General features: G+C 41.4%; 1 protein-coding gene across 11 annotated transcripts in view; it reads right to left on the minus strand.

Annotated features, from left to right (window-relative positions):
• Positions 1-26,801, minus strand: part of PROM1 (prominin 1) — an 84,893-nt gene that overhangs the window by 46,950 nt on the left and 11,142 nt on the right. For all 11 annotated transcript variants that reach the window (XR_008445215.1, XR_008445216.1, XM_054030937.1 and 8 more), the window contains exon 3: positions 4,118-4,176. Coding sequence is in view for 9 of the 11 variants with exons in the window: in XM_054030937.1 (XP_053886912.1) it covers positions 4,118-4,176 (59 nt within the window). In the remaining 2 variants the exon portion in view is untranslated. The remainder of the gene's footprint in view (positions 1-4,117; positions 4,177-26,801) is intronic.

The following is a 26,801-nucleotide window of genomic DNA, read 5'->3' on the forward strand; positions in this document are numbered from 1 at the left end:
CGAGCGGGTAGGCAGTGGCGGGGGGGCAGGTGAGCCGGAGGGGTGGGGGGCTGAGGAGGCGAGCAAGCAGACAGTGGCGGGGGGTGAGTAGGCAAGCCAGGGGAGGGGGGCTGAGGAGGTGAGTGGTGAGTCGGTGGCTGACCTGTTCTACTGATCTGGTCTGGCTCCCATCCCCTCTCCCAGGGCCGGCTCCAGGCACCAGCAAAACAAGCAGGTGCTTGGGGCGGCACATTTCATGGGGAGGCATTCTGGTGCCGGCCATCATAGGTGCCGACTCTGCGGCATGGGGAAAAAGTGCCCCAGCTCGCCTCTGCCTGCTCTCCTGAGCGCGCCGCCGCTGCCACACTTCTCCCCCCTCCCTCCCAGGCTTGCTGCACGCGAAACAGCTGTTTCGCACAGCAAGGCTGGGAGGGAGGGGGGAGAAGCCAAGCGGTGGGGCGCTCGGGGGAGGCGGCGGAGGTGAGCTGGAGTGGGGAGTGGTTCCTCTACCCCCCGTTACTTCCTGCGCCACCCCACCCTACCTCACCTCTGCTCCGCCTGCTCCCGTGAACGCACTGCCGCTCCACTTCTCCCCCCTCCCTCCCATGCTTGCCATGTGCGAAACCACTATTTCGCACAGCAAGGCTGGGAGGGAGGAGAAGCCCAGCGGCGGGCGCTCGGGGGAGGCGGTGGTGGAGCGGAGGTGAGCTGGAGCGGGGAGCAGTTCCTCTACGCCCCCATTACTTCCTGAGGCCCCCCCACCCTAGCTCACCTCTGCTCTGCCTGCTCCCCTGAACGCACTGCTGCTCCCCTTCACCGCTCTCCCTCGCCTGGGGGGGGGGGGGAGGAAGCGGAGCGGCGGCAAGCCCAGGGGAGCAGGCAGAGCGGAGGTGAGCTAGGGCGGGAGGTCACGGGGGGCTCGCAGGAAGTAATGGGGGAGAGAAATGCGGCACACCGGGGAAAGAGGTGGTGCTGGGGATTTGGGGAAGAGGTTCGGAAGGGGTGGAGTTGGGGTGGGGCTGGGGGCAGAGAGGCATGAAAAAGAAAGGGGAGGCAGCCACAATTTTTTTTGCTTGGGGTGGCAAAAATCCTAGAGCCAGCCCTGCCCTCTTCAAGGGTTGCAGCTGTCTGGAGGTGCCTGCCTTCCACGCCTTCCTCATTCACACTTCATTCATTCAACAGGGCAATTGATTACAAAGAGGGGGGGGGGAAGATCTTATTCTACTTCTAGCAAAAAGACATTTTTCTTTTACCTTAATTATACTACCTTAGAGGCCCACTATAACATATTACCGAGGTTCAATACTGCTATTTCGGTGTGGCGGCGCTGGGGAAGGAGGGTTTTTTCCCCACAGGGCAGGTGGTGCGGGGGCGGGGGGCGTGTTTCGGCGGTGCTGGGGGGCTTGTTTACGTGGTGCGGGCGGCACTGGGGGAGGTGTTGTGTTTCGGGGAGGGTTGAGGGGCGCTGGGGGGGGGGGGTTGTCGGCGTTCGGAGGGTTTCGGCCCTCAGCTGTTTTCTTTGGAGTAATACGGCCCTTGCCGCTTTACGAGTTGTGCAGGCCTGAAAAGAGCAACACTCTGATGCAGAAACTACAGAACCCAAAGCACCAAAAAAGAAAATCAACCTTCTGCTGGTGGCATCTGACTCAGACGATGAAAATGAACATGCAGTCTGTACTGCTTTAGACTTATCAAGCAGAACCCATCATCGGCATGGACTCATGTCCTCCGGACTTGTGGTTGAAGCATGAAGGGACATATGAATCTTTAGGGCATCTGGCACATAAATATCTTGCGAAGCCGGTTATAACAGTACCATGCGAATGCCTGTTCTTGTTTACAATGTCACCTGAAAGTAAGCGGGCAGCATTATCTCCTGCAAATGTAAACAAACGTATTTGTCTTAGGTGATTGGCTGAAGAAGTAGGACTTGTAGACTCTAAAGTTTTACATTGTTTTGTTTTTGAGTGCAGTTATTTTTTGTACATAATTCTACATTTTTAAGTTCAACTTTCATGATAAAGAGATTGCACTACAGTACTTGTATTAGGTGAATTGAAAAATACTCTTATTTTTTTACAGTGCAAATATTTGTAATAAAAAAATAAGTGAGCACTGTACACTTTGTATTCTATTTTGTAATTGAAATAAATATATTTGAAAATGTAGAAAACATCAAAAATATTTAAATGGTATTCTATTACTGTTTAACAGAGCAGACAGTCCTAGCCCCTACCCTGTCATTCTGCCACATCCCACTTGAATGCCCTGACCACCAAGTTATATTGGCCATTCGGAGGAGGGTCTCTCTCTGGTTTTCATGAAAAAACTGCAAAGGTCTCCATTTCTTCCCATTGTGGAACAGGAAAATTTTCAAAATCTCAGAAAGTTTTGTGTTCCAGCTCCAATTAAGATGCCCATCTACCCAAACTGTGAGATATGGATATTTATTATATGTACCTCCATAAATTCCATGAAACTCTTATTGGAAATGTCATCAAATTTAGCTACAATTTATCTAAGGTGGTAATGGCACTGGATATATTTTTCATAAAAACAAATTTTATTCTTCATTGTAAATGGGTACCAAAAATTGATTTAGAAAATAAAGTTCATCTGTCTCCAAAAAAAAATAAATCCTAAAATCATGGCAGCATGATCAATTGGGTATCTGTGGGGACATAACCGCAGTTCCAGTCAATTTTTGGTTTATCCTGGCCGAAGGTGATTTATATTCTAACATACCTGAGATCGTAGTTGTCCTAGCACCCTCTGTGGCTAAGACAATAGTTTAGTTTAAAAATGAGTTTTATTAGGAAGGCTTACTACACAGGATTACAGCTGACAGTGGTTTCAAGTTTCCTGTGAATTCTATCCCAGTTTCTGAAGTAGCAGGGAATGACCTACGGATGTCACCGACAATCTAAAGACCTTCTTCAAAGGGTCAGTCAGTCCATGAAATTCAACTCCTAGGCTTCCTTATATGTATGCAAAGTGTTTTGTTTGGCCCTGCAGCCTCTAATGCATCATCACCACAAACCCCTCCAAAAAAACTTGTGACATCGGGAGGAACTTGGTACAGCCTTAGGACAAGTTCCAAGCATCTGGATACCAGGCAAAGAATATCAGGCTAGAAAGGCTTCCCAGAAAGGCCTCAAGTCAGTGGGCATGAGTCTAGGGACCAGATTTGTCTTCCTGATCGCACACAATATTATCCACAGCATGCTCCAGTAACCTATAACCTACCAGATGGTACGAAGTATCATGTCACCAATCTGGGCCCAGTTAAGTTCTTTACTGCAGGAATTCAACCCACCACAGTGCTTGAGTATGGCTCAAGGAAATGAACTAGTAGCACATCCAAATTGGGTTGTATTCCCTGTTGCTGGATATCTTGAAAATGTACACTATTCTAGGGTAACCATGCCATAGGGAGAAGGTAGGGAAAACATGTTTCTGTAATCACTTTAAACTAAAAAATATTTTATCATCAGAAGAATGTGGAAACTCAGCTGTCTGGAGGTAGTAAATGAAACCAGCCTTTTTCTTAACACAAAGCCAGAGCTTAGTTTCTGTGTGACAGATACAATCACATTTTTATAGCTGGATTGCTAGTGAAAACTGCTGCTAAGACTGCCTGAGTAATTCTATTTTAAAGCCTATTTTTAGTCAGTTTTTGGACCTCCCATGACATCAAAAAAATAACATACATAGAAAAAGACAAATAATATATATTTTACAATAAATATTTACATGCAATCATTGTGTGTGCTAAAAATAAGCATTATTATAGGGTTAAAATGATTCTGGTATCTGAAGACCAGCAGGAATTCCTTTTTCATAACTAGTAAAAATCTGCCCTTTTTTGTTTCTAAACATTTTGGCTTCAAATATTAGTTTTGCACAAAAGATTAGATATATTTCATGAACACTTTCTTACAAAAATTTTCTTAATATTTTTCAAAAAAGATTTTTACATGGTATTTTATTTGAAACCATGAAAATAGTTATTGTCTGATGTCAATAATATATCCAATTGTTAGTTTCAATTATTCTTCTCTATTTATGGAAGAGAGTCTTAATGTTTCAACTAAATTATGAATACATGCACTTCCATTACTATGTGTAGACAAATTACCTTTTGATAATCACCCTGCACATTTCCAAACTTCTGCTGTGTTAGCTTTTGGATGAGATCTGAAAATAAGCAAGAACATTTCAGAGTTTTAGATAACAAATTAGAAAATGTTAGTAAATTATATTGCAGGTTAGGTGGGATGAAACTGAGAACGGAAATCAAAGATGACAGACAAATATACCCAAGTTTCTATAACTATGGCAGAATACTACATTTTTAAACCCACCTGTACATTTTATGGAAATGTTGAATGATAACAAGGTTAATGAGGTCATACTGAGAAGCAGTCAAGTTATTTTTGTTGAGGTGATCTTATGTGCCGCAGACACCAGTGAAATGATAAATCAGATACTAGGTTACGTACTCCCTAGGCATATCGATTTGGGTGATTTTAATGCACCTTGTTTGTGCCATATTTTTGTTGGAAAACCACCTACTCAGCAATTAAGTTTTTTATCATAACAATCCTCTGAAGTATATATACATACACCCCCGCTCCCAATTGAATTGTATAACTGGTGCTCAAATATTCCAATGTGGATATTCAATGTAGCTTTTTGGGTGGGCGGGGGGAGGTAATGGTGTGGCATGGGCAGGGAGTCACTGTACTTGCAAACTTGCTGGAGGGAAGAAGGCACTCAGATCTCCAATACTGACCCCAATTTTCCACATCTCAGGCAAACAGTGTCCCACCTGGAGCTAACAGACTCCAGAGTCAAAGGCCAAATGGGATTCTCAGACACACCTACTTAGTATTACTTACTAACGATCTGTATTACCAGTGTCCATGTTGTGCTCTACTAATAACTCAGCCCAGTGTGTTAATTTTTAATTGGATTTGAAACATACCCAACATACAGCGACAGCCAAAAAAATGGAAGAGAAGTTCACCACAATATACTGTAATGGAATGTAAGGTGACAGTTAGATTTTAAATTAATATACTGTAAAATCTGAGTTCACTTGTAAGCTCTTAAGGACAGGGACCCTTCTGTGTTACATGTTTATACAGGTCCTACCATGCTGACGCTTCTAGGCACTATTGCAATCCAAACAAAATTTTAGAGTTACATCAACAAATGTTGATTTTTTTCCAATTAAAAACAAAGTTAAGATAGCCCAGGATATTAACTTTGTCTGGGATATAAAACCTTTCAACCCTACACTATCAGTTTAAATCCAGACCAGATGGCAGTGGCTGATTGTAGTTAATTGATGGCCATTTAATAGCCCATGTGAAGTACAGGAGGGGGAGTCAATCCAATTCCAAGTGAACATGTGGCAGTGTATTGATTTTGGCACATTTGGAAGGCTAAGGTCTCTTGGAAACTCATTCTCACCCTCATCATTTGTCCCTCCAGGTCAGAGATGTGGTATCACTGACAGACAGATGAAAGAAAGAAAGCTTACGTTGTATTATCTATTGCATTGTATTATCTATGCCTCTATTCTGTAGCTCAAGGAGGATTAAGAGTTCTGAGGATTGAAGTCCCCAGAACTCTTAATCCAGCACTTTTCAAAAACAAAAAATTCACTACAAATTTTTAGAGGTCATATGATGTGCTCAATGGAGTTAGCAGGAGTATTTGTGGCTCCCAATTCCCCTCCAGTTTTTACAGCAAAAATCCTGGGGGGGCAGAAAGGGGGAGGACAAAACCCCAAACATTCACTGACTCCCCAAAATAAGAACATCTAAAGGCAGAGGAATACGTACCTGCCTGATTTATGGGGGAAAATAAAATGAATGTTACTCAGAAAACTGCTTTAAAGAAAAGAAAGTGGGTGAGGTAATATCTTCTATTGGACCAAATTCTGTTGGTGAAAGAGACAAGGTTATGAGCTAGGAACAGCTCTTCTTCAGTTGTTGAAGAGCTGTTCTTAGCTCAAAACCTTGTCTCTTTCACCAACGGAAGTTGGTCCAACAGAAGATATTACATCATTCACCTCATCTCGCTAATATCCTGGGACCAACACAGCTACAACAACATTGCAAACATCAAAGGAAAGAAGTAAATATGCAATGAGCAAGGCAGCAGTGGCTGTTTCTAGCACACCAAGGTAGATGTACCAAGTGAGGAAACTGCAACTACCAAGATTGGGGGGGGGAGAGGGGGAAGAAGGGGAATTACTGCTAACTCATCTGTCATAGAAACTACAGATTAAAGTGGAAATGCAGGATAGCAAAGCTATTACAATAGCAAAAGCCATACAAGAACATGCAATAGATAACCAAGGAGTTTGTACTGCAAAGCATCATCATTTGGGGAAAGACTAAAAAATGTTCTTGAGGCATTTGGCTCTATTTTTCCAGCAGAGGTACATATAAAGGCTTCCTGGAAGGCAGAGAATCCTAATCAAGGCAAATATTTTGAAACATGGCTATTATACACTTTAAATGTTAGCAGACCTCTAATTGAAAGGACACAGAATTGCAGGGGCGATAAGCAACACACCAAAAGCTATAGTTGTGAGATTACAAACATATTGGGATCAACAAGGAGTCCTTACTGCATCAAAATCAGTAACTGAGGCCAAGGACTCTGGGAAGAGAATTTATATTTCCCAAGATTTTTCAGCTGCAATACAGAAACACAAAAGCAGAATAGAACCCATTGATGCAACAACTCCACACCAGACAAATTCAATGAACTGACTTAGCCAAACACAATGCAGATTTTCTACAAAAACCCTACACACCTTTCCCAAATCAATAGAAAAATTGAATTTCACCAAAAAACTTCCATATCTAAAATAAACAGGACCCACCTGGTGCATAGAAGTGTAATGTAAATTCCTGATTTCTTTGTAGACAAATGTCTTTTCTAATAACCAGCAATGGTTTAAAAATTGGTGTAAATTGGTATAACTCTACTGAACTAAATGAAGCTGTGCCAATTTACACTGAGTAGCTGGTCCTTTATTTGCCATTTATTTACAGGGCCCAGCCTTGGACCATCCACTTATACAAGGTACAATCAAGATCTCACGCAAGATTAGAAAAGCTCTCTGAATACAATACAAAAGCTTCTTGAGAATAACCAATAAGGGGAAATCAGCTTTTCATAAGGACTGATTTTATACTCGGAACATGGGGAAGTATGGGCCTAGAAAGGATATTGGACCCTGCAAGAATAGGCACAAATAGCAGGTTTCCCATACTTGCAACTAAAAAAGTTTCATGCAAGCAATGGCTGTGCTACCTGCAGCTGAGAAACCGCATTAAAAAAAAAAAAATTTTGAAATTAAAAGGCCGCTGGTACTGCATCCTACTGAACAGTGAACCCTCTCCCCCCATTAAGGCTAATGCTGTTGCATTAGCAGCTAATAAAATACTAGTGGAACCTAACTTAAGAGAATTTCATAGTAGAGCTAGTCAAAAATTTCCCAATGGAACAGTCTTCCATTGGAAAATGCTGAATCAACTCTCAACATTTTGATAAAAAAAATGTGAAGCCCTTTTTTGATATTTATATTACACAACATTACCCAATATAAAAGTGAAAACAATCTAAACAGAAACACTTCGATAAGGTCATTTTGATATTTCTGAAACAAAATGTTTCCGCATTTTAGTTTTGTGGGAAATTTAAAATTTTTGTTCCAATTGGGGATGATAGGAGATTTTGAAACACCAGAATTTCCTGTGGAATGGAAATTAAGTTTCACAACCAGTGTAACTTTGTAGGCACCTTTGCCTTTTGGAATTAAGTATTAAACAGAAATCGGCCAAATGCCATATATTTAACGAAACAAGAAAACAGGGAAGAGTCAACTAACTTATTTCTTATTTTAATGAATTTGAAAAGGCTCTGAATCACAGAAGTTTTACTCAGACACGATTACCTCACTATTAGAGCTGTCAGTCAAGACTGGTCAAACTAATTAGGAAATACTATGAAAAACTGATGGAGAAAGTAGTTTTTCAAACTGTGTGAATTACTGCATACACTTCGAAGTAGGCCCAACAGAAACAAACTAACTATCTTTAACATCATGATTATCAAGATTAATGTGTTATTTAGCAAGTAGTCATATATTATGTCCCCTCAATTAATTAGACAAAGTAGGCATTAAATACTGTATGAAGTTCAGATTTCACTCCAATAATGTAATTGCTATTCACCAAATAATGTGAACACTACTTTACTACTACTACTTTTCTCAATTTTTAGAAAGCCCATCATCTCTGCATTCACTCTTAGTAGGGTTTCCAGATGTGCCACAGACTACTAATCCTCTCTGACCAGGTGTCAGTCATTTATGCAAACAGTTATATTCTCTATGATTTAACTTAATATTTTAGAAGTTCTTTGGCCTCAACTGTAGTAACAGTCATAATGAACTCATTTGATATTAAAAGTGGAAGTCATTAAACATTAAATGTGCATTCAGGAGCAATAGCATCACTGTTGTAAGTTTTTGACAAAACAAGTCGTATTCCTACTAGGTGACAAATCTTCTTTCTACAGTTTACACTACTCTGTAGAAATCTATAAAATCGAAGGATTCGTCAACTTGAACGAACATATTTATCGAGTCCAATTCTTATTTCCAAAATAAAACTAACAGGAAGGCATTGTGAAAAGCACGATGACCTCTATTTACAAATTAACTAGATTAGTTTTTAAGTCTGTGACTGAGCAGATGTATGCATTGTTTCATATGACCAGTAATCCAAGGCTTTAACTTAGAACACATTTTATCACTGAGGTTAAAGAGCTTTACTTTATAAGGCTCACTTACAATACTAATTACGTTAATACTTTACTCAGTCTCTTTCCTGCTTTCCACGCACATGCAAGATGCCATCTGCTCTAACAGACTGAACTATTGACTTATTACACCACCATCTTACTGATACTAGCACCTTCTTGCAGAGGTGCATATAAACACTCCTTTCCACGTGGTGAGAGTGTTATCTAGATGTTTCTAGGTATGTCTGTTCAATGTTGTAATACTCAGGACCATAAAGTTTGTTTCTTGGCACTATTCAATGGAAAATGATGGCAAAAGACAATAGAGACTTAATAAGCTGTCTGGATATTAAAAACCAATACAACAAACTGGAACACAATTCCCACTGCCAGGAAAGTTTTACAGGACTAGATGACAGAAAAAAACAAACAAACAAACAAAAGTTGGGACAATACAATGGATAGGGGGTCTATTTACATTGCAGAGAAATCACTTTTCACAGCTTGGTCACGGCATAAATAATTTCATGGATGTGAAATTTGCTATTTATGCTGTGACCAACAAAAAATGTGCGATTTCTCCACAGTGTTTCTCAAACTAGGGGCCCAGGGCCCAAAAGGGGGTCGCAAGCCTCTTAGGGGATCATGGTATTGCCACGCTAACTTCTCTACGGCTGCTGGCAGCACTGCCTGAACCTGCCCAGATGCCCAGCTCAAATGGCAGTCCTGCCACCAGCAGCACAGAAGTAAGGGTGGCAATACTACAGCACAGACGTAAGGGTGTGTCCAGCAGCTACCACTCTACCCTCTGCTTTCAGGGCTGGGTGGCCAGATACCAGATTTCAATACGTGACAATTTTCACAGCAGCAAATTTGGTAGATCCCTAACAGCTGGGGATATTATTCTTGTTCTTAGTGCCTCTAAAAAGAGCATTTAAAAAAAAAATGAATTACTTTGGGCCAAATTCAGTTCTAGTGTCACTCCAGTAAAGTCAATGAAGTTACGCCAGAAATACATTTGCCCCATTATGCGTAATACAGAATATTAGTCCCTGATTCTGAAAAGTAATTAAGCATATGCCTAATTTTAAGTGAGTAGCACCTATGACTTCAATGGGGCTATTTAAAATGTACCTTGCTGACGCTGGGACTCTAAGACAATGATGGAAAACTACATCGTGATAAAGTTGCTCACCACTTTAATAGTGTCAAAATACTCTCACTCTTAACACATGTCCTGGTATTTCACTGTATAACTCAAGTCAACAGGATTACTCATATGCTTAAAGTTAAGCATGTGCTTAAGTGCTTTTCTGGATTGGTGTCCATGCGAGAACGTCTAGTGTCAAAATAAGTAATTTCACAACACTTAGAAAATTTACCTATTTACTGCTACTTCAAACTCATTGTTTCTTTTAAAATATGATTTGTGAAGGTCTGCCCCAGGTTTTAATGCAAACTTTCAAGATTAGTCAACGCACAGCAAGTTTCATACTTATTGGAGATATCAAAAAAATAGTTTGTGATTTCACAGAAAAGATAAGTGGAAGTTCAATTTGTCATCAATTAAAGTCTCTGTTTTGACTTCATGGGACTGATCCAAAGCCAACTGAAGTCAGTCGGAATCCTTCCACTGACTTCAATAGGAGTTGGATCTGATCCTTAGTGAAGAGGTCCCCTCAGTCTGGAATCTAGGCTACCACTCCTTGTTGCCACATCATTGCCAGATGGCTTTCAGCACCCACCATAGCTCTTTATTCCAGCTGCCCCCTAAATCAACTCTAGTTTTCTACTACCTCAGTCAGACAAGAGCTCCTAGTGGCAGGGGCAAAGGCAGAAGGACCCAGCACACAGGCTGTTGCAGAGTGGGACAGGCCCCTCTGCGTAGGTCATTTCTGCCCTGCTTACACCATGGAATCTTTACCCTCCTCAAGCAAGGAGAAAGTCCACAAGACTCAGCCCTCTCCCAGGGCAGACACCAGGCAGGCAGTCCATTTGATACAGGAAGCATCTGAGCTAAGGCAGGGATCCAGATGGGGACCAAGTGTTCCCTCTTTCCTCCCTGCTTATGTTCCTTGTAGCCTTCTGGCCTGTGTGTGAAGTGTCTACATTGCAGTAGGGAGTGAGTGGCCTAGCCTATTCCTCCCCATGCTCCAAGCTCCAGTGGTTAGGGACTCCGGAGCAGGTAAGAGAGCTTACTCCGCTTCTCACAGGGTCTCCTTAGGCAGGTTACACCCATTTTCCCCAAAGATGAGGGAATTAGGGGTCTTTCCTCATAGTAGCCCTGTCCCTTTATATTTGGCAAGGTCTCTCTCCATGCAGTTGCTAGCTCCATCTTCAAGGTTAACTAGTTTCCATAGTGATCAGGTCATTCAGTTACCATTCTTTTGCCCCCCCTCTGTCAAAGAAACTCCTTACTTAAGTGTAATCCGGGCATTACATTCTTCCTGCATAAAACCTGGAAGTTTTGTAAATCAGACTTATCTGTACTGTTCAAAAGGTACAAAAAGGAGGGAAAGGACTCACATGAAAGAACTACTTAATAGTAAAGATACATGCCTTGTGTGTCAAAGCACATACCCTTTGTGAGTTGGCCACCTCTTGGACAGAAAAGGTAGAAACCTGGCAATCATAGGGCATTACAGAACTGATGTCTGCAGACATAACTTTTGGGTGCATGTTCTGAGATCCAAGACCACACCTCCTATTTCTCTCTCAGGAAGAATGTCCAGGGTTATCAGAGGGTATGACACAACCTGTGCTGTGTCTAATTTGTTGGGCTTCTTGCAGGAAATGAAGATATTCGTCCTGCCTAGTAAATTGCCATTCTCTAGAGGAGCCCACCAGCACAGAAGTCACTTGACTACTCTGCATACAGCTGGTTTATCTAGTAATGTATTTCAGAGTTCTCAGTTTTGAATTAGTGACTGAGCACAAGGAAGCTTTGACTGGAGCAAAATGAGTCAGGACTGCTGGAAGGGTAGCGATAATGGTAATCAAAAAATTAGCAGTTAGCCAGTTGACACTTGCAAATAGTCTTTAAAATAATTCAGATAATTATAAATAACTTCCCATATTCACATACCTAAAATACTGTTAAATAAACTCATGCCTCTTATGCCACAACAATTAGAATGTTTCATAGAAACCCCACAAAAAACATGCTGCCCTAGGGGATCCTAGAAACCACCACAAACATCACCAAGTGGATCCAGTGCTCAGCGGACTTAATATTTGTATTAAGGATGGGAACTCACATTGCCAGATTCTAAACCCACTCAAACATTGTTAGCTCATCACAGAATGGAGCAGCTAAAATTTCAAGCGTTTCTCCCTCTCTACTCACTCAAATCCCAAAATGCAGATCTGTCTTTTACAGTAGATGCAACACATAAAATGAACCACGGGGTACGTGTAAAGTAAGTGCTTACAAAAAATAGCAAGCTTTCAGAATGTATATTGCTATCTTTGTAGTTGAACAGTTAAGCCACTGAACTATCTATCAAACTTCAAAAAAAAGAGTTGTATAAGAATATCAGGAATGGCGGGAAAATGGGATTGGGATGCAGTGTGGAATAGGAGATGGGGAGAACAGCAAGTGTGAGCGTGACAGGAAACTGTATGAATGCTATTAAGAGGGAGAACTTTATCAGAGAGCATGTGTACTGTAGGCTTTTGCTTTTCAAAAGGCAATGCAATTCATAGGAATGTTGAGGTGTGATACAGCAAGAGTAGCTGGGTGAATGGGAACATACAAATTTAATAGATCCCTCTTCTCACAAGCAAATCTCATTGAACTCCTGAAGAGACAAAATATAATTTATTAGCCAATAGACACACTCCTGTTCAATAAACGTTTAACTCATACATGCACAGGAGCTCCTTATTTTCCAAAAACAGACGGAAGCGTGGTAATTTTATAAACAGAACAGCCTCAAAGTCTGTTATTAGCAGAACTAAGCAATTTAAACCTCCATTCTCCCACAAAAGTTCCTCAGTCTTTACAGCTGCCAAGCCCTGGGTATGCTCCCCTAACACTCTCACATCATCTATCTACACAGTAATCCATACAGACAAAAATTTTAAAAAAGCATAGTCAGAAAGCAAATCATTCAAAAAACAAAAGCCATTATGTTGATTGTCAAGAAAATGGGATACACAGAATAAAAGGTTTTTCCTTTGAAAATAACCTTTTCAGGGATGTGGTGATTGTTCTTCACGACACAGAAAATTCTTATTTGTTGCAAATTTGCAACAAAAACCAAAAAAAGTTGCCTTCAAAAAATCTTTGCTCAAAAATCTGCATATATAATTCAAACAATGTCAAGTAGGATGCACTTGAAAGAGTATTCTATACAGAAATTACATTCTATCATTTTTACTAAGACATTTTAAAGCTTAAACTAAACCATATTGTTTACAGCACTATAATTATCCATCACCATATATTTTGTGTCTGTAGTGGCTATATGAAGCTCTCTCTTCTAGGCCACCATCTGGTAAAGATTTACAACAGATTAAGGGCAAGGGTTCAGCTCAGGGTGCTGTACAGGATTGCATGTTTTAACCCCCTGCAGACGCTGAACAACTTGCTGGTATTTTATGGTTTGCATGTCCAAGGTGTACTGGAGTGACACCTTAAAACATTTAAAGAGATTATTTTAACACACATGTATAACAAGGTTGTTTTACCTTAAGTGTCAGATTTCCAGCTCCCTCCCTCTCCTTTCAAAAAACGTTCCAGTATATTGTAAGTAAACTGAGAATAGGACAGAATTCTGCTTTCATACTCTAACTTGTGCCTATGGCAACATGAATGCAGACAATTGGAAGTGACACACAGGAGAGCCCTACTGGTATTGAGCAACAGAGGGTCCTGTGGCACCTTTGAGACTAACAGAAGTACTGGGAGCATAAGCTTTCATGGGTCAGAACCTCACTTCTTCAGATGCAAGTAATGGAAATCTCCAGAGGCAGGTATATATCAGTGTGGAGATAACGAGGTTAGTTCAATCAGGGAGGGTGAGGTGCTCTGCTAGCAGTTGAGGTGTGAACACCAAGGAAGGAGAAACTGTTTCTGTAGTTGGATAGCCATTCACAGTCTTTGTTTAATCCTGATCTGATGGTGTCAAATTTGCAGATGAACTGAAGCTCAGCAGTTTCTCTTTGGAGTCTGGTCCTGAAGTTTTTTTGCTGTAAGATGGCTACCTTAACATCTGCTATTGTGTGGCCAGGGAGGTTGAAGTGTTCTCCTACAGGTTTTTGTATATTGCCATTCCTGATATCTGGCTTGTCTCCATTTATCCTCTTGCGTAGTGACTGTCCAGTTTGGCCAATGTACATAGCAGAGGGGCATTGCTGGCATATGATGGCATATATAACATTGGTGGACGTGCAGGTGAATGAGCCGGTGATGTTGTAGCTGATCTGGTTAGGTCCAGTGATGGTGTTGCTGGTGTAGATCTGTGGGCAGAGTTGGCATCGAGGTTTGTTGCATGGGTTGGTTCCTGAGTTAGAGTTGTTATGGTGCGATGCGTGGTTGCTGGTGAGAATATGCTTAAGGTTGGCAGGTTGTCTGAGGTGCCACAGGACCCTCTGTTGCTTTTTACAGATTCAGACTAACACGGCTACCTCTCTGATACTTGACTACTGGTATTGGTTTTTAATTACTCCAACAACTGGCTTTTTGGCAACCACAGTATGGTCTCAGAATTCCTCCTCTGTATTTGCCATTTCTCTGCAAGGGACAGCATACTTCATATGAACCTGAACCACTAAATATGCCATGGTTGCAGAAGTACCATAGGTCACAGACTGACTGAGCTCAAATGTTTAACATTTTTAAATAAGATCTGAATTATGCTGTGCCTTCTTCTCCCCCTTCCCTCACACCCGTCCCACTCAAAACACAATAGGGGCAAAGTTTCCTTGTTTCCTTATGAAACCAGAGTACTGTACATGGTTCCAATTGAAAAGTCAAGGAGTTGTGTTTTAGTATAAGATGTTTAATGAGGTACATAACATACAGTCTGCAGCAGATATTCTGAGGCAAACTCTTAAAATCAGGTGGTTTACAAGACACGCAGCAGATACTTTTGACAGAAAAAAAACAAAACAAAACTCCAATATAAATAAAGTTTCCAGAATTTCTGTTATGGGGTTGGCAAGGAAAGATTAGTTCACGTAGAATCCAATTAATCAGAGTTTGATTAAGTCTCCTGGAGTTCTATGTTGGAGAATGTTGGCTTTCTTGCTAGCCCACCAGCTTTGATGAGGCCACACAAACATTGCTCCTTAAAGTCATTTGTTCTGTAAAAGAAAGCTAATAGTTATTTCTGACCCTCTGGGTTTTATCCCTTTAAAACCTGCCACCATGCTCATTCCAAGATGGAAAAAGATGCTGTGGAATCCAAAACTCTATTTACCCGAAGAGTTGAGTTTTGCCAACCCGTATTTGTTGTTGAAACATGCATGACTGTCTACTTATATTAAGCAGACTTCTTGAATGGTGAAGAGAAATCAATGCTAATACATAGTAGTCTGACTAGTGTCTATTCCAAACACATGAAACATATTTTAGCTAACAAGAACAGGAAGCAATTTACAAAAGGCTACATCTTAAAAATATACCTGAAAATAATTTTTGGCACTTATTCTTCCAAAATCTGGAACCTATTTTAAATATTTGAGTTCTCAAAAGCAGATGAAGTGCAGAATATTTCTGATATTTTTCTCTATTAAGAATAGTTAACTGCTGCTTTCCAAATCTCTAGTTTCAGCTGAAAGGCAGAGAAAAGCATAGTGCTTATTCTTGCCTATCAAAGAGAAAGCACAAATTTTAGAAAGTTATTTCCACACTTATCAAAATCCTCATTTCATTAAATATGTTATGAATATTGCAGCATTTTCAGACTTGGATCTGAATAGCTAAAAGGACTGTGACATAGGTGACAATCTTTAAAAACTGGAAAGGAAATCCTACTGAGGAAAATAGAAAGGAGCATAGACTCTGACAAGTCAAGTATCATTAGGCAGGCCAAAAAAGATTTTGAAGAGCAACTAGCAGAAGACACAAAAACAAAATTTTGTTTAAGTACATTAGAAGCAGGAAGCCAGCCAAACAATTGGGGGGTGAGGGCATCAATAGAGGAAGTTTTGGAACAAATGGATACATTTAACAGTAATAAATCACCAGGAACAGATGGTGCTTAAGAGTTCTGAAGGAACCTGAATATGAAATTGCAGAACTACTACTGTGGTATGTAACCAGTTGCTTAAAATCAGCATCTGTTCCAAATGACTGGAAGATAGCTAAAGTAAGAATGATTTTTTTTTTTAAAAAAGGGCTCCAAAAGTGACCCTGGTAAGCCTAACTCCAGTACAAAGCCAACTGGTAGAAACTATAGTAAAGAACAGAATCAGACATATAAACACGATTCGTAGGGGAACGAGTCAAGATAGCTTTTGTAAAAGGAAATCATGCCTCACCAATCGACTAGAATTCTTTGAAGGGTCAACAAACGTGAACAAGGGTGATCCAGTGGATACAGTGTACTTGGATTTCCAAAAATCCTTTGAACAAGCCACACCAAAGGCTCTTAAGCAAAATAAGCAGTAATGGGAGAAGAGGTAAGGTCGTCTCGTGGATCAGTAACTAAGTTAAGAGATAGGAAACAAAGGGTAGGAATAAATGGTCAGTTTTCAGAATAGAGAGGTAAATTGAGCCCAAGGATCCATACTGGGACCAGTGCTGTTCAACATATTCATAAATGATCGGGGAAAAGGGGTACAGACGCTCCCTGACTTATGCAAGGCGTTCCGGAACGGAACGCTTGCGTAAGTCAAATTTTGCGTAAGTCGGGGATGTATACCTGACAATTACCAAAAAAAATCCCATGCTTACGGAATTTACAGAACTTTTTCCGTAACTGCAGGTTTGCGTAACCCGTGGAGCATCTGTAAACAGGGAGGTTGTACAGTTTGCAGACAATATAAAATTATTCAGGATAGTTAAGTCCAAAGCAGACTGCAAAGAGTTACAAAGGGATCTCACAAAACTGGGTGACTAGTTAACGAAATGGCAGATGAAATTCAATGTTGATAAATGCAAATTAATGCACATTAGAAAACAATCCCAGCTGAACATACAAAATGATGGGATCTAATTTAGCTATTACCACTTAAGATAGAGGTCTTGGCATCATCGTGGATAGTTCTCTAAAAATATCTTGTCAATGTACAGCAGGAATCAAAAAAGCTAACAGAACATTAGGAAAGGGATAGATGATAGAAAATATATCTTAATGCCACTATATAGAGCCATAATAGGCCCATACATTGAACACTGAGTGTAATTCTGTTTGCCCGAGCTCCAAAAAGATACTGTACGTTAGAATTGGAAAAGGTACAGAGATGGTCAACAAATATGATGAAGGGTATGAAACAGCTTCTGTGTGAGGAGAGATTAAGACTGGGACTGAGGTCAAAAGAGATGACTGAGGCGGGATATAATAGAGGTCTATAATATCATGAATGGAGTGGAGAAAGTGAATAAGGAAGTGTTATTTATCCTGTCACATAATACATGAAGCAGAGAGTCACCCAACAAAATTAATAGGCGGCAGATTTAAAACTACACAAAGAGATTCTTCAGAGAATGCAGAGTCAACCAGTGGAACTTACTGCGAGGGGATGCTGGAAAGGCCAAAAGTATAATTTGGTTCAATAAAGAATTAGATAAGTTCAGGGAGGATAGGTCCAGCATTGGTGTAACCCCCATGTTCTGGCAGAAGTTCCCACTGGCCGAAGCTCGGATCAGATGACACGGGGATGAATCACTTGATAATTGCCCTGTTCTGTTCATTCCCTCTGAAGCACCTGGCATTGGCCATTGTTGGAAGACAGGATACTGGGCTAGATGTACTATTGGCCTGACCCAGTATGGACATTCTTATGTTCAGCATTTCAAATACATCCCAGGTCAACAGCAACTGAAAAAAGCTGTCATCTCACAGCCGTTTGCTGGCCTATGAGAGATGAGTGCATAGTCTCAATCTAGTTCCACACTGGGACTCTTATTAGTCATTTCTGCCTTTGACTGAACTTAGAGTAGTTTATAGGTGTCTTACACATGATAAATATTTCTATAGTAGGTAAATATCCCTAGACTATATTATAGATGAGGAAAAGTGAGGCTTAGAGAAAAGTAAATGACTTGTTTGAGGTTACGCAGCAAAGTCAGTGTACACTCTACCCCCATATAACACTGTCCTCGGGAGCCAAAAAAATCTTACCGCATTATAGGTGAAACCACGTTATATCAAACTTGCTTTGATCTGCCGGAGTGTGCAGCCCCGCCCTCCCAGAGCATTGCTTTACCGTGTTATAGCCGAATTCGTGTTATATCAGGTCACGTTATAGCAGGGTAGAGGTGTATTAACTAGGATAAGACCAAATACATTTATACCATAGTATTTCATAGGCTAATCACTGTCTAACCTCTTTTTTCAGTGAGCCAATCAGTATAGTGGGCTAATGATGCTTAAGCTACATATAGCTGTGGACAACTTTTTAAATGTTTTGCATTTTGCCTGTGAAACATTATCCTGGCAAGGGTTCATCTTATAAAGTTATACCTCATAGATATTTCAGTTACTGACGTGTGTATATCTATCTACCTATCTCTATATCTATCTCTCTTGCTAAAAATCTAAATATCCTCTGAAGAGCTCTACATTTTGGGGAACAAAAATCAGTATTTTAACAAAATAAGTTCACATAGGGATACAAAAGCGATCACAGATTAAGAACAATGTTGTCTGAGACAGAAGCACAAGCCAATGTACGTATTGAATGTATACTCCATGCAGACAGGGGACCAGGCTGTTGGTAGAATGGCACAATATATCACCACATGCCCAGCTAACATGGGTATAAATAGCTGTGTAGATGATGAGGCATCACTTAGGCGAGTAGAGGAGAGTGCCCTACATGCTGAACCCACAGGGTATACACCTTACACAGCCAGGACTCCCACATCTACACTGCTATTTTTAGCAGCGTAGTGTCTTGCTGCCTCCCCACTGCCAGAGCCATTCCTCGTCACAGAAAAAGGCTGTGGGCACCTCTGCCCACCCCACAAAAATGACAAAAAATAAAAAAAGAAAAGAAAAGAAAAGAAACTTCACAATCTAGAGCCCCAGCTGTCTTTTGTGCAGATTAGGCATGCTCTGACCATACCAATTGATCAGCTCCTGCAGACAAGACAAATGGAGGAACACCTAGTTTGAGAATCTCAGAGTTTAGGGGGTGAAGTATGGTGCTATCAGGAGTTAGGCAGTTACCACATCATTTCCAGCTATTGACATGCAAGTTATTTTCATGCTAGACACAGACTTTAGGATTCTTAGCAGTCAGAAAGAAAGCCCCAGACGCCACTTCGGGAAACAGCAAAAACAATTTGCTTTTATGTAAAGAAAACTGAACACCCGAACCCACAACCTTTCGGACATTTCATACGTCTCTCTCTCTTGTTTGTCCTATGCCAACAACATTCAATGTTATTTATAATTAGAATGGGATATGGAGACTTAAACTGAGTATAATTGTTGACTGGTCCCAAAAAAGGACCCTGAATTTAGACCTCAGAGAAGGCAGAATCAGACACTCAGTAACAGTCAGGGCCATGCTCTTGTTCAGAAACCACACAGTTGTATAAATTGCCCAACTATACATGTTTTGTAGCAATTAGCTAGTAGCAGGATTTTACTAGTCCTTTTTAAAGCTACATCTAGGGTGACCAGACATCCCGATTTTATCGGGACTGTCCCGATATTTGCTTCTTTGTCCCGCGTCCCGACCAATGTTTGGTTGGGACACCGGACAAAGAAGAAATTTTCCCTTCCGCTCTGGCGCTCGGGCCCCCCTCGCCCCGGCTCCGCCCTTCCTTCCCCCACTGGCTCCCTCCCCAAATCCCCGCCCTGGCCCCGCCTCTTCCCCAGCATTCCTCCTCCCTCCCAGGCTTGCAGCATGGCGGCGCAAGCTTGGAGGGACGGGGTGGCGGCGGCGGTGCCTGGATCCTGGAGCTGGTGAGTCAGCTCCAGCACCCGGGCACCGGGCGGGCAAAGGCGGGCTGGCAAGGGGGCTCAGCTGTGAGCCCCCCCGCCACGCCAGAGGGCTTCTGCCCGGGCTGCTGCACCCGGGGCCGGGAGTGCAGCCTGAAGGCTGCTCCAGCCCTGCAGCCTGCGGGGCAGCACGGTGGGTCCGGTCGGGGGCAGCGCGGAGCAGGCAGGGGCCAGGTGGGCGGCGCGGGGGCCTGGGCCAAATCCCTGCTGCTGCCGGGGAGCCCCGCGCCTCTCCCTCCTGCTCGCGGCTACGTCTCCTTCCCGGCGGGACGCGCCTCCCGGCCTCCCCGGCGCACATGCGGCGCACGTCCAGCTGCTCCTTCCCGGCGGGAGGGAGACTAGGCGCGGGGGACGCGCACCGCATGTGCCCGGGGCAGCGGGAGGCGCGTCCCGCCGGGAAGGAGCCACAGCCACGAGCGGGAGGGAGAGGCGCGGGGCTCCCTGGCAGCAGCGGGGATTCGGCCCCTGCCACACACACACCCCCGGCTCCTGCCCGCTCCGCGCTGCCCCCACCCAGAACCACTGTGCCCCGCATATGCCCGTGGCGGGCCGGGGGGCGGGAGGCTCCCCGGGGAGGGCAGCGCGCGGGGCCTGCTAATGCCCCAGGCCCCTTAAAACTTTTTTTTTTTGCTCCACCCCCCCCTTTTTTGCTCCACCACCCCCTTTTTGGCTCCCCCCCATCCCAATATTTTATGCTGGTAATCTGGTCACTCTAGCTACATCATAATTCCAACCACAGCACTGGAGGAGAGGATGAAGGCACAGGATCATATGGCACACTTAAAGTATATGCACATTTCTGTGACAATTTATAGATAAAAACAACAAGGAGTCTGGTGGCACCTTAAAGACTAACAGATTTATTTGGGCATAAGCTTTCGTGGGTAAAAACCTCACTTCTTCGGATGCATAGAGTGAAAGTTACAGATGCAGGCATTATATACTGACACATGGAGAGCAGGGAGTTACTTCACAAGTGGAGAACCAGTGTTGACAGGGCCAATTCAGTCAGGGTGGATGTAGTCCACTCCCAACAATAGATGAGGAGGTGTCAATTCGAGGAGAGGAAAAGCTGCTTCTGTAAAGAGCCAGCCACTCCCAGTCCCTATTCAAGCCCAAATTAATGGTGTTGAATTTGCAAATGAATTTTAGTTCTGCTGTTTCTCTTTGAAGTCTGTTTCAGAAGTTTTTTTGTTCAATGATAGTGACTTTTAAATCTGTAATAGAATGACCAGGGAGATTGAAGTGTTCACTTACTGGCTTATGTATGTTTCCATTCTTGATGTCCGATTTGTGTCCATTTATTCTTTTGCGGAAGGACTGTCCAGTTTGGCCAATGTACGTGGCAGAGGCGCATTGCTGGCACATGATGGCATATATAAAACATTAGTGGATGTGCAGGTGAATGAGCCCTTGATGGTGTGGCTGATGTGGTTGGGTCCTCTGATGGTGTCGCCAGAGTAGATATGGGGACAGAATAGGCAACGAGGTTTGCTACTGGGATTGGTTCCTGGGTTGGTGTTTCTGTTGTGTGGTGTGTAGTTGCTGGTGAGTATTTGCTTCAGGTTGGGGGGTTGTCTGTAAGCGAGGACTGGCCTGCCTCCCAAGGCCTGAGAGAGTGAGGGATCATTTTCCAGGATAGGTTGTAGATCGTGGATAATGTGCTGGAGAGGTTTTAGCTGGGGGCTGTATGTGATGGCCAGTGGTGTTCTGTAATTTATAGATAGTCTTTTGCATCTGGACTGAGACAATATAAATGTCATCTCACCAACTCTATAACAATACTCAGGGGATCTAAATTTTCTGTGGAAAGAATCCAAAGACATTTAAAGTCTAAGGGCAAAACTTAGCTTTCAGATCTATACAGCTGGTTTCAACTTCATTATAATACTTTCCCAACATGCACACATCTCCTTGGATATCACTGGAATGTCTGCACAAATAAGGAGAGCTTATTAGAGTAAAGATCCACATTTTTGCCTACTCTTTGGCTGAAACTATACTAAGAAGAAATATTTATTGGGTATGCACAAACTAATCAATTACTATACAGGATTAGGATGCCTACTACTTTCCCACGCCTTTAAACCTATCGCTTATATCAGCCCCTGTACCAGATTACTGGAGAATAGCTAATGTAACGTCAATATTTTTAAAAGGCTCCAGAGGTGCTCCTGGCAATTACAGGCCAGTAAGCCTAACTTCAGTACCAGGCAAATTGTTTTTTCCAAATGTGCATTACTTTGCACGCAACACTGAATTTCATCTGCCATTTTGTTGACCCAACAAAGAAAATAATTAGATAATTTCATGGAGGATAGGTCCATCAATGGCTATTAGCTGAGATGGCCAGGGATGCATCCTCATGCTCTGGGTGTTCCTCAGCCTCTGACTACCAGATGGCAAAACTGGACAACAGGGGATGGATCACTCAACGATTGTTCTGTTCAATTCTCTCTGAAGCATCTGGCATTGGTCACTATTGGAAGACAGGATACTGGGTTAGATGAACCACTGGGATAACTCAGTAAGGCCATTCTTATGTTATTAGGCAAAATTACCTTGTGCTACTGATTAGATCTGGTTGTCCATTTCTAGTTAACTTAATTTTGCTCCTTGTTAGTAACTGGTTAAATTAACAAGGGAAGCAAAGAAATTAGTGTTGCAGCTTTAACAATTTTAATCTATTACATTAAGTTACAATAGTTTTGTGTTAAGACTTGCAAAGAGATTCTGCTTCAATGCCGTACACGTAACACCATATCAAATGCAGTTTTCGGAATCAAACAATTCATAACATCTTTCCCTTTCCACTCATCTTTTGAGTAGGTTTTACCTGTGCTTTGTTAGTTTACTTACAGTTGAGACAGTGAAAGTGCTATGCAGTTATAGTAAATTCTACTCAATGTAGTTATTTTCCTGAAATTTTTTTTTAGAAACATTATCTAATCATTGTAATATTTGAGAGAGATATGGAAGTTTTACAGATGGGGAAAATGAGGCAGAGAGGTTACAATGCTGAGCACTGCCACTTGCAAATCCCAATGACTTGAAAATCAGGGCATAACTGTCTTGCCTAACATCACATGGGGATTGAATGACAGAGCTAGCATTGGAACTCACAAGTTCCTAAACCCCAGTCTTGTGCTCACACTACTAGACAATAGCTCTCAGACCAATTACACTCTTGAGTTCTGAGATTCAGTCAATACTGCACTTGGGAAACACAATATTTTAATCCTCCCTCCCCATGGGAAGTAGTGTGTTTAACACGTCAAACCATGTTTTGCTGTGAAGGCATACGTTTGACAAGTTTACTTTAATGTTTAAACTTTCATTCCACACCTCCCCCACCACCAACAACTGGTTTGTTCTAAATGGTGCATATCTGGAAGGTAAAGGTTGGAACTCGCCAGTCTTATGCCTTAGCATCAGACAGTGCAGTCACCTCATAATACACTGCCTGTACCACACTGATTAAGTACAGTGGGCCACACTTATAATTTTGTCTTATTTTACTGGAAAACAAATGGGTGTTTCTCCTTAGCCTGCTTCTCTTACCGGCTTCTCACTCATTAGCTAGAAGAGGAAAACTTCTAAGATGAATATTTGCTGTGCACACCCTGTTGGCAAATGAATCCCAGATTATCATCATTTTATTGGAACTAATAACTGGTTTCCATAGGAACAGAGACAGAAGCCACTTTAAGATATTCATAGCAACCAAATGATCATATTGACCATACCCTGGATACAACAAATTCACATCTGAAGGCTCATAGCACACCAAGTGGTATAAACAAGCTGTTTCACTAGTACCATGCTACCATCATAGTGTAATTTAGTTTCACTAATAAATGATTGTTTCATCTTTCAACAAGTTAGAACATAAGAATGGCCATATTGGGTCAGACCAAAGGTCCATCTAGCCAACAGGGGCCAATGCCTGGTGCTTCAGAGGGAATGAAAAGAATGCATAATCAAGTGATCTATCCCAGTTTCTGGCAAACAGAGGCTAGGGACACCATCCCTGCTCATCCTGGCTAATAGCCATTGATGGACCTATTCTCCATGAACTTATTTAGTTCTTTTTGGAACCCTGTTATAGTCTTGGTCTTCACAACATCCTCTAGTGAGAAGAAAAAACCCAAAGGCTGTTTTTTTATATCTTGTCTTAGTCGAGTAACAAATTGTTTGTAATTCTCCTGGAACTGCCAACATTTATTATAATGTTAAGTTACATAACTAACAAAACATGAGATAATACCTACCATTTAGATAGAGCTTTTCAACAGCAGATATCGAAGCACTTTACAAAGGAGGGTAGCATCATTATCCCAATTCTATCCATTAGACCACAGCATCTCCCCACAGAATATTTATATATCATATGCTTAAGGACAAATTCTGTTCTCTTTTACAGCTGTGCAATTTCCAGTGAAGTCAATGGGATTTAATGGGTGAAACTGAAAACAGACTTTAGCTCTCAATACTTATACTCACTACAGTCCTTCCAATCAAATACCAAAATGCACAATTTTTAAAAAACTAGAGGACTAGTTTCTTTCCCCTCTGTGGGTACTTAATATTGCCCTTTTAAACTCAGCAACTTAAACAATTAGTGTCCTGAAGAGGTGCTGCAATTCCCTGTCCTAATTCTGTTAGTGTGTATAAGATTTAAGACATACATTTGGATCACATAACTAATTTTCCTATTATATAAACTTGTGATTTTTAAAAGTTAGAGTTATGGCCATGAAACTCTCATAGTGACCATTTATTTTCAATTATGAATTAATTTCAAAGAAACCAAGGTAACATTTACATTTTCAATAGAAGCTGAGTAAAACAGTTAGAACTAGCAACTGCAAACTGCAACTGAAATATGATTGCATCCACATTTTTAGGCTACCATTTGGAGCATTATTTTTATTACTTACACACACGTCATTCTGATATTTTACCTTTACTCAGACAAACAACTTTCTCCTATTTTCTTCACTTACAACGCAAATCATAATTACACAGAACTTCTTAAAAATACCTAAAATTATTGAAATATTACTATGCACCCACACAAGGCAATCTAGTAAAACAGCACTTTGCCACATAAATCTTATCCATGTTTCTATAGTAACCCATTTTGCAATTTTAATTATTTTTGTCAAAATAGCCAAGCTATGAATTATCCGTTTCCTATTTTTATTCTGATCCCAATCACCATAACATTCATTAAACATGTCAGGATTTTTTTTTTTTTTTTTAAAAGATGTATACTTGATTTTTTTCTGTAAACCAATGACAGTTATCCACCTTTCTCACCTACACATAACTTGCTATTATCTAGAATGCAAGATCAGTAACTTCTAAGACTTAGCTTCTTTTTAAAAGTAATCTTTCTCTAACATAGCATCCATAGGAAGCCAATTCATTTCAAAGACCGGAAGAAGAGCTATATGTAAACTCAAGTTTGTCTCTCTCACCAACAGATGTTGGTCCAATAAAAGATATTACCTCACCACCTTGTCATTCTAAAAACCCGGGACTATTACAGCTACACCACTGAATATTGTACCACTGCCATTTGCCATGAGGCACAAAGTTAGCAATAACTTCCTTATTAATTGCTTACTGTTGCTTGAAAGCATGTTACATCTGCATTGGCTGGCCTTGAAACATTCAGCTTTATTGAACATTACTACAAGCAGATAAATGGTTTAAGCACAGTAAGAATACATACATGCAATTTAAAATAGTAAGAGTCACTAAGGGCTAGTCTACACTGGCAGTGCTTTAACATGCCTTGTGTGGTCTCTCCCAGCGCTCAAAAACAAACAAACAAACAAACAAAAACCACCTCAATGAGGGGCGTAGCTCCCAGCGCTGGGACACAGTTTACACTGGCGCTTTACAGCGCTGCAACTTGCTGCGCTCGGGGGGGGGGGGGGGGGGGGTGTTTTTTCACACCCCAAGTGAGAAAGTTGCAGCACTGTTAATTGCCAGTGTAGACAAGCCCCAAGTCTTAAAACAGTACCTTTAAAGAAATCCCTCTCCAGCACTAACAAGGAAAATTAGCAGGCCATGTACTACAGGTGAACAAAGAGAAAGATCAAAGGTGGAAGTGGGACTCTTAGCAATCTCCCCATTTCTCAACTGCTATTTGAATGGCCATGTTTTTCGGACCTTTCAATAATCATTACCATTTATTAATTATATTTCCCCTCTGATTCATGGCTATAAAGCAACAACACACATTGATTACATGAAGGTTCAGGGGAAAACTAGGCTAATACCCACAGCTTACATTAAGATTTAAACTCTTCTGAAGCCTCTGCCTAATTAGTAGCAACAAAGTTGATAGTTAAACACTCTGGAAGAGGTTGTGTAAAGGTATATGTGCACCTAAAAACTATCTGTGTTTTTCAACTCTTGATTGGATTAAGCTCTATTCCAGTGTCTTTTTTTTTTTTTTTATAAACAGTTAAAAAGTAACCTCATAATTAATACATTAGATATGAAATAGAACAGCATATGGTAAAACAGATTATGGGATTAAACTAATTACATGATGACAACTCAGAAATCCACATCATCCTTCAGATCTAAATTTTGGGATGGGGGAGAACAAAATAGACTTTACATAATGCAAACATTAGAAACTATGTTTTGAAAAATATCAGGGGAGGGAGGGGAAGAAAAGAAAAGCACATGTTAAAGAACAAAGAACTTATGTTTCGGTATCTACTTGCTCTCCATGGGCCTAACCTTGTAAACACCTACCACTGGGTATAGAATTTACTACTCTAAGTAGTCCCATAGGATTACAAAAATGGTTATAAACCCTATGCCTGGTAGTATTTATAGGTT

Source organism: Malaclemys terrapin, chromosome 5 (genome assembly GCF_027887155.1).
Source record: "Malaclemys terrapin pileata isolate rMalTer1 chromosome 5, rMalTer1.hap1, whole genome shotgun sequence".
NCBI lineage: Eukaryota > Metazoa > Chordata > Testudines > Emydidae > Malaclemys > Malaclemys terrapin.